This window comes from Calidris pugnax, unplaced genomic scaffold (assembly GCF_001431845.1).
Source record: "Calidris pugnax isolate Ruff unplaced genomic scaffold, ASM143184v1 scaffold27, whole genome shotgun sequence".
NCBI lineage: Eukaryota > Metazoa > Chordata > Aves > Charadriiformes > Scolopacidae > Calidris > Calidris pugnax.
The window spans coordinates 16,363,264-16,377,293 of record NW_015090893.1 but is presented as its reverse complement, the minus strand read 5'-3'; the positions used below and the strand labels follow the sequence as shown (position 1 = coordinate 16,377,293).

Genomic DNA, 14,030 nt, shown 5'->3' with positions numbered 1-14,030 from the left:
GATGGACACGATGGCTTTGCCCCAGCCCCGTCACGGAGCTCTGACATCAACTTACAGATCAGGACAGAAGGCAGATAAAAGTCTTGCAGGGGCTTCCCAGCTGGTGCTGGTGCAGGAGAAGGGTCGGCTCCTCAATTTGCACGGCGGAGGAGCTGCTGGGAAGGGGCAGATGGGGCTGCAGCGGGTTGTTCTTTGCTTGTTTGTTGCTTTGGAGCCTCTTTTCTGTGCCGACGTTTTGTGGCGGGAGGTGGTGTTTCGGGGAGGAAACGTGAGCTGTGCAAATACCACAGCAAGCTCCAGCTCCCGGCTTCGCAGGGATCTGTCAGCTGGCACGCCAGGCTGCTTTTCATTTCCAGCTCGTCCCCTGCTTGCATGTCGTTAGGCGCGACACTGTTGACGTGTGCATGGCAAAGTGTCATGCGTGGCGCCGCCGAGTTGCCAAGAAAGAGGCAGAAGAGCTGACAGCCAGTGCCTGGTCACTTTCTGTGGGGGGGGGTTTGCAGCAGATGAGCCTGCTGCTCTTCCCCATCCCTCTGCTTGCCATTAGAGAGGGCTCAGGACAAATCCCACAGACCACCGTGGGGTGTTCTCCATGGCCGAGCCTGCCAAAGGGATGAATGGATCCCCCCAAGGATGCTGGAGGCATCCCATGGTGGCAACGTGGGGGCTTGGTGGCAGGGGCTTGGATAAATGAGTGGTTGCTTTGCCTGCAAAAGGTGCTCTGGGGAGTGGGTACCTGCACAGAGTTGTTTGGGCATCTCATCTGAGCAGGTCTGGACCACGATCTGGTCTCTGTTGTGCCCTGGTAAATTAGCAGTAGTTGTTTGTGCAGAGTCAATGGCTGGAGGAGTCACTGTTGTGATGAGTATTTGGACCATTGTATTCATCAGACCTCATTTTTCACATACAAAGAGTTAATTTCTGTAGATAAATGGGAAAACTGTTGCTGTGGGTGAAGGAAAGTTGCCATGGACCTGTGATGGGACTGACTCAGCATGAGCCCATCGGTCGACTTCGGTGCAGTGGGGCTGGAAGCAGAGAGCCCGGCCAGGACTGCGGGCATCGTCGGGGACAGGACAGCAAGAAAAGCTGGGCAACTTCTGGTCACCAACCTGGGACTCATTTTTCCTGCAGTCTGGTCCCAAGCCAGGCGAGAGGGGAAGCACTGGCAGAGCTGGGGCTTCCTCCAGTCCTCAGAGACCTCAGGAGAGACTCGATGGGTGTCTCTGCTCCTGTTGAGAACTTCAGGCAGGGCACGGTGGGGAGAAGGTGCTCGGCTGCCGCTGGCTGAGCTCATGTTTCCCACTGTAAGTAGGACAGGGCACTGTGCTTAAATTTATCCTCTGGGCAGAGAGTCTCATATTCACGGGGCATGGAGCACGTGGTGGTGCCAAACAGCGGGGAAGGAGCTGGATCAGCAGCGTGGCTGAGACAACAGGGGTGAGCAGAAGCCCTTCCCGAAGCCTTGTCCCCATGTTTACCCCGTGGCTCAGGCTCATCCTGCTTTTTGGGGCGTGTGGGATGCCCCTTCCCAGCCGTGGAGCAGGGATGGGTTGGTGTCATGGTCCCCCCCCATTGCTGGCAGGACCACTGGCTCTGGGCAAGAGCATCGCTATTCATCACAGCCCCAATCTTGTGCTTGCACGTGTTTTCCACATCACATTTCCCAGTTTCACAGTCAGGACAGGGTATTTCTGCCAAATGGGCTGTTTGTGCCCTGGTGTGCTATTCCTGCGTGTCCCCCCGTGGGGAGAAATAACCATCTAACATCACAGGGAGCAACATGAGGTTGATGCTGGTGGCTGTAGGTTGAGTTATTTGACTCAGGAATCCGAACACGTAGGAAGCTGCTGCCACCAGGCTGGTGGTGATGCGGGGTGGGGAGGAAGAAAGGAGCCACGCAAAGTGGAAAAACAGCTTAATTCCTCATGGTGTGAGGGGAAATTGTGGAGCTGCTGAAAAGCAGGCGTGTTCCTGGGGAGAGCCCAGCACAGAGCCGCCCGCTCGGGGCTTCCCTGGGGCCATTCTGCAGCGAGGAGCCCCGCGGGGAACGGGCTGCTTCCCACCAAAAAGCATCAGCGGGTGTTCAGGAAGAATGAGGTGGAGCAGTAAAGCCTGTGTGTGGGAGCAGTGCTGGGTCTATTTCTGAAGGGATTGGTGTTACACCACCGATCTGCAGGGAAGGATACATGGAGGCAGATGGAGACGCAGCCCAAAAACCAAAATTGCTGATTCCCAGATCGCTCCCTGCCAGAGCCGTGGTGCTGCTTTTCTCTGGGACACTGAGAAAAGCACAAACTCTGGGCTTTGCTCAGCGTTTTCTGAAAATCAGGTTGTTTTGACGCATCCCAACTCAGACCATCACATAGGGTCCTCAGATCAGCAGTCTCTGGGAAAGTGCTTGTGTCCCAAGTTGTGGTCCTCACCGCACCCGAAGCACAGGAGATGACACCAGGAGCACAAAACCCCTTTGGTTTTTCTGGCTGTGCTTTCCTTCTTAGAGTCAGGTTTGGACATGGCATGGTCACACCCTCCATGGCAAGAAATGGGACACTTTGGTGAGTTGTAGCTCTTTCTCAGGCTCTCCTTCTTTTCTTCCAGGATCATACCCCAGCTGGAGAACTCGCCTTCACAGGTTTCACCAAGTAGCCTGCCCGGCTCCGAGATTTCGGAAGCTACGAGGACTTACTTGCAAGGAGTGAGCCGCTATGACCTGGACGAGCTTGATGCTTACTGGTTGGAGCTTGTTAATATGGAGCTCAAGGAGATGGGTGAGTATTGCTGCTGTTTTTCTCCTTGCCTGGGCATCCCAGAGTGGACATTCAGTCTTTTTAAGTGATCGTGTGGAACACAAGGCCTTGAAGAGGAAGTTTTTGTTCAGGCTCTCCAAAGGAGATGACACGAATTGCTTCAGCGCAGGATCTTGAGTGCGTTTCAGTGCCTCTCGCTTCACGTAGGGGTTTTGGGATGTGGTGCAAGAAGAACGGGGTGAACCAGATGATGGTAGGAACAGTGCAGGTTGCCCCATGGAGCAGGTTTGCGGAAGAACCAATAGATGCAGATCACTCAGGACTGTGCTCTGATTATATGACCATCGTCATCTCCCATACTCATCCCTGTGGCATCCCTACTGCAGGAGGAGGTGCTGGTCAGGATGGGTGTGCTGACCCTGACTCCTTTTCCTTTGGCCACATCTGAATGCATTTCTTCAGCATTTCTCCATCCGTAGCCAACTGGGCAGATGGCGTCAGAGGAAAGAGGATTTCCTAGTCAAAAACGTGTCAAGTTGCACCAGGGGAGGTTTAGGTTGGATATTAGGAAACATTTTTTCACCGAAAGGGTTATCAAGCATTGGAATGGGCTGTCCAGGGAAGTGGTGGAGGCACCATCCCTGGAGGTGTTCAGAAGACGGGTTGACATGGTCCTCAAGAATATGGTTAGTGATTTTTATTTCATATTTATTTTTTTGTCAGAGTTAGGTTGATGGTTGGACTTGATGATCTTGAAAGTCCCTTCCAAGCTAGATGATTCTATGATTCTCAGAAATGCTGGTCCCGGGTTGTCTCTCCTTTCCCAGGTGTCTCTAAATGCCACAGCACGGTGTTGCCCACGTCACTGCTGTTATATCACTGCACATTCCTCAAATCCATTAGAGCATTTCAGTTGAGTGCAAGTACCCAGACGTGGAATTTGACCACTGGCACTGGTGCTTAGCATGGTCTGCTGGGCAGATCTGTTGGCACGGACACGTGGAGGTGTAGTCCTGCCAGACCGTGGAGGGATTTTCCAGTCCTTGTTAGGTAAGGGTTGTTCTGGTGGGGTTGCTGCCTCGCAGGTAAGAGCAACAACACAATAAAACCTTCCACCTTGCGAGGTCAGTGAAAGCTGAAGCGTGTCTACAGGAAGCGTTACTCCCTGGTGTAAAGGTCTTTCAAGGGTGGGACAAAGTGTGTGAGGAGGTGCTTGGGCTGAGGGGGTCGTGCACTGCGGGACAGGAAGGTTGTGCTGAGTCTCACAGCCTCCTGGAGAAGCTCTCTGGTGAGATTCAGCAAATTGCAGCAAGAGTTGGTTCTGTAGGCTTGTGTGGAGCACCAGCGGGCTCAGAACTTGGCCACCACCTTGTCTGATCTTGGTTGCAGAAGGTCTCTCTTCTTCTGAGGACTAATGATTTACAAGCAAGTTTTGTTACCGTTGTAGAGGCTGCTTTTAGAGTTTGGCCAATTATCTGTTACACGTGTCTTGTGTATTGGCTTTCCATAATGTGGCTGTTGTGGAGCCTGTAGTATCACCAGCAAATTACCCTCAGCTTTGCCTTCATTAACTGGTCCTGTATCAGCAGCCTCAGCTCTGTCATTAACACACCCAGGTTCTGAGACACTGGCAGTGATGCTGAAGTCCTTGGGCAGAGCAGAGGGTGCTCCTGGGCAAGGCTTGGTCTCTCTTGGGTGCCTTGCAGAGGGCCCACACCTCCTAATGCTGCACAGCTGCAGTACTGCATTGAGAAACCAGCTTCTACCACCCCAGACATCCTTCTGATGTGTCTCCTGCTTCATTTCCCTCGCCGTCTCCGCAGCTGGGTGGCCATCAGAGGTGTCTCTGGGCTCCAGAGAAGGCTTGTCTGTATTTCCACCTCCCCCGTGTACATATTTCATAAGTCTCTAGAAAGGCAGCGGGCAGAGATTTGGCGTCTCCAGCCCTGTTGGGTTAAATTTGGCTCGCTTTATTATTTCTTCAAAGTATTAGGTTACAAATGCAGTGTCTTAAATGGCTTTCAGATGTGGAGCTCCCGGGCTGATGGATAACTGGAAGGGTGAGATGAGACGGGTGCCGTTGGGTTTGGGAGGGGAGGTTGAGCATCCCCACAGCCCCATACCCTTGGTGGCCCCCCTCCTCCCAGCGTGTTGGGTGGGCTGGCATCGCAGCGTCCCCCGTGCTGGGACACAGAGGGTGCTTTGCTTGCTGACCCTCTCTGCAATTTCGACCAAACTGCTTTTTCCTTCCTCCAGCTCCTTGTCATTTATCTGCTCGTTGAAGGATGGTCCTTAGGAGGTGTTGGTGCGGCTCCGGGCTGGATGGGACCACGGGCTCTGATGGAGCCCCTGAGCCCTCCTGCAGTAACCAACCATCAGTGGTAATAACAAACCTAGGGGGTTTCAGCAGAGAGCCTCACTGGCCATCAGCTGATTCTCCAGCCCATTTCTGTGTCTGAAAGAGCGCTGTAATTACTGGCTGAGCCTTAAATATGCTGGGGAGAGAGGAGCTTTGCGAACCGGCGTTTGGCGTGTGAAATCCACTGCGGATGTGGCTTCAGCCCAAAGGACTCTGATATCTCCCCCCATCCCCCAGCCCTCCCGACTTCTCAAGCAGCGCGAGGGCTAGTGCATTTTTTCCAGTGACTTGAAAGGGAAAGCATGTGGCATTGATTAATAACCCATCCCCGGCACCACGGGGAGCTGGGGCTCTGGCAGGTAGGGAGCGGGACGGGTGATGGAGCTCAGGGCTGTGGGACCACAGTCACATCACCCCATACTGGCCATCGTGGGGCTGCAGGGCTGGACCATGGATGCTGCAGGGCTGGACCATGGGTTCTGTGGGGCTGAACTGTGGATGCTGCAGGGCTGGACCTCGGAGGCTGTGGGGCTGGATCACAGATGCTGTGGCACTGGACCACGGATGCTTCAGGGTTGGACCACGGATGCTTCAGGGCTGGACTATGGATGTTGTGGGGCTGGACCACGGATGTTGTGGGGCTGGACCACAGATTCTGCAAGGCTGGACCATGGATGCTTCAGAGCTGGACCATGGATGCTTCAGAGCTGGAGCAGGGATGTTGTGGGGCTGGACCACGGATGCTTCAGGGCTGGACCATGGATGTTGTGGGGCTGGACCACAGATGCTTCAGGGCTGGACCATGGATGCTTCAGGGCTGGACCATGGATGTTGTGGGGCTGGACCACATATGCTGCAAGGCTGGACCACAGATGCTATGGGGCATCAGGGCTTCATAGGCAGCCAGCTTCTTTGAGGATGCATTTTCCTGCCCATGGAAGTGATGGGTTTTGGGTGCACATGGAGGAAAACTGTTACTATCACTGCTCACCTCATGGGCTGTGCTGGAGCAGAGGCTCTGCTCCCTCTGCTTCCCAGATGGAAGAAGCCATGCAGCGGGGATGGGAGTTGGGTGCCCTTCACCACCCGCCAGAGAAGATTGCCCCTGCCTAGGTCGCTCTGAAGGCAGTCCATAAATAGCGCTTTCTCCCGGAAGCCCTCGACATTAATGACATACTGAGATTTCCAAACCAGCTCCGCTAATCTCTGAGATCATTAACATGACTTAACTGGAGAACGGCAGCCTCTCCTCCTATTCAGAGAAGTCAGGAATTATCTCCCGGCCTGAAGAGATATGCAGAAGTTGAAATTCCTCCTGGGTGTTTAGCTGAGCTGTTGTCACTGGGCAGTCCAGGGGCACAATGTGTCATTGCCAAAATATTTAATGACAAAGAAGGAGCCTGGTCTCTGAGTGGCTCCTGAGGCGCCGCGGGGAGGAGAGCTGGAAAACACCTATGAGATCATCCATCTCGCTTTGCCGTTAGCGCAGCGTTGATCCACGTAGCACATAGCACATGTCTTTTCCAGTCCTTTTTAGGTCACCCCGGGGATGGAATTTTATCACCGAGATCAGATAAACCTCCAGATAGCTCCGGCTCTCGGCGCTCTGCTGGCTCCTCTCCCAATTAGACAGAATTTGCTCCCAAAAGCAAAAGTTTTACACATAAAAGAGCTTTAAATAGTTTTAAACCCCCCGGTAAGATGCCTCAGTAGTTGTTACAGTACTTGGTAGAAAGGAACTTCTGTGTGCTGGAGATGAAATCAATATTTAAGCATGCCTAAATGTTTTATTTGTTGCTGCTGCAATATGAGATAGTAAAAAAAAAAAAAAAAAAGTGGGTCTGAAGGAGTCTGAATGAAACCCTGAGCCAGATTTATGTCTGTGCCACTCCAGGCAGCACAGGCCTTTCCTTTTTAGAGGAAAGCCTTCGTTTTAATATTAACATTTTATGCTGCATTTTGTGATCTCCACTAAATCCAAAGCTATTGTAAGAGTGGGGCTAGAGAGACTTCAAAGAACCCGGGCTGAAAGATCCCTTTGCGGTGATCGGCACTTCATAAACACACGGCAAAATCCTCAAGAAATTGCTAAAAAACATTGCCGGAATTAATTTTGCTGAAGGCAGAGCCCAAGTTTCTAAGTATTCCCTTGACTTAATCCATATGGTGTACGCTGCTCACATATGCCCACCACAGCTTCTATCTTGGGAGCTGGAGGTGTTCCTGGTATTTTATGGCAGGAACATGCAAAGGTCACATGTATTGCTTTTGAAGCTCCGGGGGGAATTCATCACCGCGTGCTTGAGATAGGGCTGTGTGCTAATGAGATGGTGCCTCCCTCGGCGGAGGTGAGGCTGGTCAAGTAGACGTGGAATAAACCCAAGTCGTGGAATAAACCCAAGTCGGTGGAGTAACCCCATTTTCACCCCCCCGGGGACGATGTGCTCAATGGAGCAGGGGCTGTGAATGTACCTACGCCTCGGAAGATGGCTGCTTGCCACCCAGCAGCTCTGGGAGTCCTTGCCCGAGGCTAATCCCATCCCACCACATCCTTTCAGGATTCGGGGAACCCCTTTTTCCCCCCAAGGCAGCACGCTGGCACCCCCCGGGCAGAGCTGTCACCCACCCACGGGTGCCCATCACCATGACCAGGCTCCATCCGCTGTGCAGGGCCACCCCAAAATCTCTTATTTGAAGCTCTTCTATTATTTTAATGACTTTGGGTGCATTCCCCCCCGTGCTGTGGTGGCAGAGGCCCCCCCATTCCCTGCTGGTGCCACCAGCTGGGGAGAGCCCTGCCATGGGGACCACTGTCCCCCGATGCAGGGGTTCCTGGGGGTGCCATCCCCCTGCAGGGATGCTCCCCAGCCCTGGGATGTGCAAAGATTTGCCCTTTTCGTACTGGGATCCATACCCTTCAACCACCAGCTTCCCACCTTTCAAGTGTCTTCCCCAGCTCACAGCCATAAGGGACCACTGGGGTGATGGAACCCCATCATCACCAGAGAGAGCTTCGCCCGTTAATAATTCAGGGTCTGTTTGTTTGGAATTTTTTGTTTTGTTTTGTTTGGAGGAAACCCTGCCAGTTTGGAGCTGTTTTCTAACATGTCTGTGCTGCAGCCCACAACAAACAGCCGCCTGGAATCTTTGTTCTCCCCCGAGATCCTCAGGGATCGTTTCGGCGGCGGAGCATTGGGGTGGAGGAACCAGCAGATCCCCCACGACCTGGTGGGATGTTCCCAGCCAGAGGCATCTTTAATCGAGGTACCCGGTGTGCGGCGTCGAAGTATCCTGGGAACAGATTTGGGGCTGGAAGCTGTTCTTAATTACAGCGCCGTTGGTTGATGGGGATTAACGCCGTTGGGTATCAACGGGAGGAAGACTCACTCGAGCTGCCCCGGGGGCAGGCGAGATGTTGCTCTCAATGTCGGTGTCAATAGCCTCATTTAATAATCTGAGTTTATTGTAACTCCATACATAAATGGGTTCTGCCAGGAAAGCTGTGCTAACGTATGGATGAGCAGGGTTGGAAGTCAGTGGGAGAAGCTTTGGACATTTTGCCTCCGCGTTTTTCAGCGCCGTCGGTTCCATCAATCCCTCCCAGTCGCTGCAGTGGTTTCCAGCAATATTGGGGAGTTTTGCTGCTGGGTGGAAGGAGGAGGCTTTTCATCACGAGGGCTCCGGGATGGCTCTGTCGGTGCCGAGCATCGCTGGAGAGAGGCGGCGGCGGCTTATAAAGTGGCTTCTGAAAACCATTTTGTCATCATCTTAAATTTGAGCAATAATTGATGTCGGTGGGTGGCAGAAAGGGTGATAATTGGTTCCTGTAAATCTTTTAAGTGCATTAGCAGGCTGCGTCAGTAACAAAATAGCTCGAAGTTTTCCCGGCGGATGCTCAGCTCGCGCCGGGTGTGTGTCGCTGTTTGTTTTCGTGGTCACGCTCCACGTTAGAGGTGAATTTATAAATAACGCTGATAAAAAAACAAAGGTACAATTGTGCCTCTCCCAGGCATCCTGTGCCTGCAGGTGATGGGGTGGAGGTGGCTGGAGGAGCCTTGCGTGGTCTGATGTGTTGGCCAGGTGGTTGTCCAACATCCCCTGACCTTCACCAAGGAGGTTTGGGACAGGACCTGGGATGTCCAGGGGAGCACCCAGCCTGGGACAGGGATGGCTGGTGTCCTCATGGGTGTCTTGAGCGGGTGGGTGCTCAGCTCCCAGCCTTAATTGGAGGCAAATTGTGCTTCTCCCAAAGAGTCCTCCTGCATGGTGGTGCCTAAAGTCAGTTTTAGCATCTCACCAGGGCTTTTTCTCTTTGGCTTGCGTTTATTTCCCCATGATCTGAGGTGGGAGGGATCCTCAGGCCAGCTTTGCCAAGGCAGGGGCCAAAGCAGGTGGGTTTGGAGTGACTCGCCCAGGGTGAGCTGGAGGGACAGTGGGCTGGAAGATCTCAGGAGCCTGTGGTCCTCATCCAGAGTGTGAACGTCCCTTCACTCTCAGTTTTTCATAAATACTAAGAGATGAGCCTACATCATCTCACAAGTGCTTTCCTTTTTTTTTTTTTTTCCTAAGAAAAACAATAATTTTGCTTGTTTATATATATTTTTACTGACAAACAGCCTCCGAGATTTGTAGCTTGTGAATCAACTAATGGCCCAGCCTGCCGTCCTGATGGCTGTTTGTTCATGAGCTGTTTTATCTCCAGGTATCCTCCGCCGGGAAAAAAGGATTTATTGTTTCAGTAAATTGATTTTAGTGGAGTGCAGTTTAGTCAGAAATCGCTCTCTGTTTTGCGAAAGGTAGCTCCTCCACCTATGTTTTTTTTTTCCTCTCCCCGCGCAGTGAGTCGGCTCACGCCGCGCCAAAGGGCTTTCCTTTTTTTTTTTTTTTTTCCTAAGAAAAACAATAATTTTGCTTGTTTATATATATTTTTACTGACAAACAGCCTCCGAGATTTGTAGCTTGTGAATCAACTAATGGCCCAGCCTGCCGTCCTGATGGCTGTTTGTTCATGAGCTGTTTTATCTCCAGGTATCCTCCGCCGGGAAAAAAGGATTTATTGTTTCAGTAAATTGATTTTAGTGGAGTGCAGTTTAGTCAGAAATCGCTCTCTGTTTTGTGAAAGGTAGCTCCTCCACCTATGTTTTTTTTTTCCTCTCCCCGCGCAGTGAGTCGGCTCACGCCGCGACAAGGAGTAGCTGAGAATTCATTTAGCAGAGAATATTGCTCCTTCATGCCACATAAATTACGATATTACAGAAGCAATTATAACGGAGAGCGGCGTTGCGCAAAGGAATGTGCCTCGTGGTTTTCCCAGGCCCGGCGCTGTGCCTTCGGTGCCAGCCCAGCTCAATTTGGGTTAAAATATGTATAAATTCTGTGTTTCGGCCGCGGTACGGGCAGTTTGGGGGAGCTGAGGTGTGTGGGGTCAGGGTGGGCGCCTCGGGAGCCCCCCGGGGATAGCAGGGATACTGGGTGGCTGTTGGGATGGTGGCAGATCCCAGTGGCAGAGATACGGGGAAGAGTTTTCTGCTGGGAGCAAAATTCAAAAGAAAGGCCGGGTTCCTACACGTTTCCCCTTCCCGAATCAGATCTGGAGACCTCCTGTAGTGCATCATCGTCTGGCATCTCTTCTCTTCCTCCATTTCCAAAGCAAAGTCCCCCCTCTGCTCCGGGGGATGCTTCCTTTGGGTACGTGCTGCCCGCCAGCTCCTTGCTCTGGGATGGGAGAGGATCTTCTCCGGCTGGGATGGGGTGGGAGGCTGCTCCCAGGGATTTGTGTTGCATGTTATGGGAATTGCTAGAGCAGGAACCAGTGGAGGACAAGCCTTACAAGAAGCAGTGCAAGGGCAGCAGTGACCTCACCTAAGCTGGTTTTGGAGTCCAGTAACTCCACACAAAGCACCACTTCTCCTGTCCTGAGTCACCGCCATAACAGATGGAGCACAAGGTCGTAGAACCGTGGAATGGTTTGGGTGGGAAGGGACCTTAAAGATCATCCAGTGCCACCACTCTGCCCTGGGCAGGGAGACCTCCCACCAGACCAGGTTGCTCCAAGCCCCCCCCAACCTGCCCTCTCCCTCCCGGGATGGGGCAGCCACAGCTTCTCTGGGCAACCTGGGCTAGTGTCTCAATCCAAAGTCATGGACTAAATTAACTCAGTGGACAATTTGTGGACATTTGTAGACATTTATGGACATTTACAGGCATTTTACAGATATTCCACAGGGGTTGTCCATAGACTAAGGGAATGATACCTGTGTATTCTAGCAAAGGATGGGAAGGGTGGTGGTGGTGATTAGTGGATAACGTGGGACCTGAGCATGATGGAAGTGGTACGGAATACAGGGTGGAGAATGAGATGGTTTCAACTGGGATAGAGTTGACTTTCTTGCTAGTAGCTGGTGTGGGGCTTTGTTTTAGGTTTGGGATGAGAACGGCACTGATGGCACACCGCTGGTTTTGGTTGTTGTTGAGCAGTCAAGGCCTTTTCTGCTCCTCCACCAGCGAGTAGACTGGAGGAGACACAAAAAGTTGGGAGGGGACACAGACAGGACATTTTACCCCAACTGACCAAGGGGATGGGTAGAGCCCACAGTCCTGGTGATGGGCTCAAATGTGACTCAGTCCTTGGATGTTGATGGATTTCTTCGTTGTACCCAAGATGAGTATCTGGGTCTTTGCACTTCCTTCCCTGGGGAGAGTAGTGGTGTCCCTTGTGTGTACACAGGGAGTGTTTTGGTGGAGTATTTTTGGTTTTGCTATTTAGCTGGCCACGACCGATACGGATAGCTTTTTCGCAGCCCAAAAGATGACAATTTTATGAATGGAGTTTAGTAGCATGAACTTTACGTGATGCAGGAGGAGATAAATGGAGCACAAATGGAAAAAGCACTTCACCCCCAGGCCCCATTGTTTAGTGTTTCATAAGCGATTAATCGCTTCATCCCCATCAAGTGCAATTGTCAATTCAATAAGCTCCGAGGTATTCTGAATGGCGCTTGGCAAACAAATTCCTAATGTAATTACATCTAAATGGAGTGTGAGAGCGTGTGTGTGTGTGTGTGTGTGTGTGTGCAGGAGGGAGGGGGAGATCTCTATTTTTTGAGGTAGCAATATAACGACCTCATGGCACGTGGGCTGATAAGGAAACCCCAGGGAAGGGCTGGTCTTGCTCCGAGGGAAGAGTTTAGGGATCAACAAGGACTTTCTCCCCGGGGTTACGTGGTGCCGGGGCATCACTGGGGATGGATCACAGGAGGTGGGATGGGAGCCAGGTCTTTCCACTGGAGGTGAAATGGGAACGGTGACGATGCCAGCGCCATCCCGACCCTGCGGGCAGGTCAGGGTCATGATTCCTGTGGTTCCCATGATTCCCATGATCCCAAACCCCCCCTCCCTTTCCTTCCTGGCACTGCCTGCAGCTGCCGGCTCTGCCTGCCCCCAGCACGGGGCCGCTCTAGTAAGTGTGGGGGGAAAATCACCAGGAACGCTTTAGTGATCATTTTCTCAGAATCACAGAATGGTTTGGGTTGGAAGGGACCTTAAAGACAATCCAGTCCCACCCCCCTAGACCTCCCACTAAACCAAGTTGTTCAACCCCCCTCCAACCTGGCCTTGAACCCCTCCAGGGATGGGGCAGCCACAGCTTCTCTGGGCAACCTGGGCCAGGCTCTCACCACCCTCACACCAATATCTCATCTAAATATCTCATCCTAATAGCTCATCTAAATCTCTGCTCTTTCAGTGTCAAACCCTTCCCCCTCCTCCTAGGGCTCCCCTCCCTCATCCAGAGTCCCTCCCCATCTCTCCTGGAGCCCCTTGAGGGACTGGAAGGGGCTCCAAGGTCTCCCCGGAGCCTTCTCTTCTCCAGGCTGAACCCCCCCAACTCTCTCAGCCCCCCCTCCCAGCAGAGGGGCTCCAGCCCTTCCAGCATCTCCGGGGCTTCTGCTTTCCAGGAGAGCAGAGAGAGCAGGGCCTGAAATGTTGGGAGAAAGGGAATAACTCCAGGCTGACACTCGGGTGCCCGGGATGGTGGTCACGGATGGGGAGTTGAAACACTGACCAAGAGCAGAATGTTCTTGCTGGGCTTGTTTAACGCTCATATGAAGTCATGGCTTATGGCTCTTTGTGGAGCAAGAGCAGCCCAGGTGGTGTGTTTATAAAGGGACACCATTAATTAAGGCAAAAATAATGCTCTGGCTTTGCCTGTAACCCACTCCCTGCCCCATTGCGTCCGACCGGCACGATGCCAAGAGCTGGCCATGGGCTCCATCCCGGCCCCGGGGCTCTCCGTGTCAGCATGGGATGCTTCACATGGCCCCGGTGCCAGCCTGGGGCTCCACACGGATCCCGTGCCCGTTGCTGGGGCTGCTCAGTAATAAAAAAAAAAAATACAGGTCCGTTGGGGTTCCTCGGCGTGTTGCGGCACAGCAGCCCCGGCGCTTGAAAGGGCTGCGATAGGGAAGAGTGTTGTCTGGCTGAGATGGTATCTCAGACTCGACACAGACATGTAAAAATGCCAGGCTAGATGTTTGCAGAGACTTGTCAAGCCAAAGGAAACCCTGCCAATGCGAAACGGCGGGGAAGAGCTTGAAAAGGCAGACAATGGTGCGGGTGCTTGCCGAGCTCGCCCACGGGTTGCCTTCCCCCTTGACAGAGTTTTTCAACCCGTCTGTGGCCGTCGGGGGGAAGGTGCAGCCTCTGTCGGCATCATCCAGCTGGAGGGGCTGGGAACACTGCCCTGTGTCCCATCCCTCCCCAGTGCTGGGGGTCCTGGGACAGGGATGTCACATTCCGGCTTGAGAGATGCCCAGGGTGGCAAATTTAAATAAATAGTAACTACTTCATATTAGTACTTCCTCAAGCCTTTTTTTCCCCACTTTTTTTTTGCTCGTAAATGAGATAGACCTTATTGCTCTCTA

At 52.7% G+C, this 14,030-nt stretch overlaps 1 protein-coding gene across 1 annotated transcript in view; it reads left to right on the top strand.

The window, feature by feature from the left end:
• The window catches only part of JADE2 (jade family PHD finger 2), a 94,751-nt gene that overhangs the window by 47,997 nt on the left and 32,724 nt on the right, over positions 1–14,030 (top strand). The window contains exon 5 of the mRNA XM_014947945.1: positions 2,602–2,771. Within this exon, the coding sequence (XP_014803431.1) occupies positions 2,602–2,771 (170 nt within the window). The remainder of the gene's footprint in view (positions 1–2,601; positions 2,772–14,030) is intronic.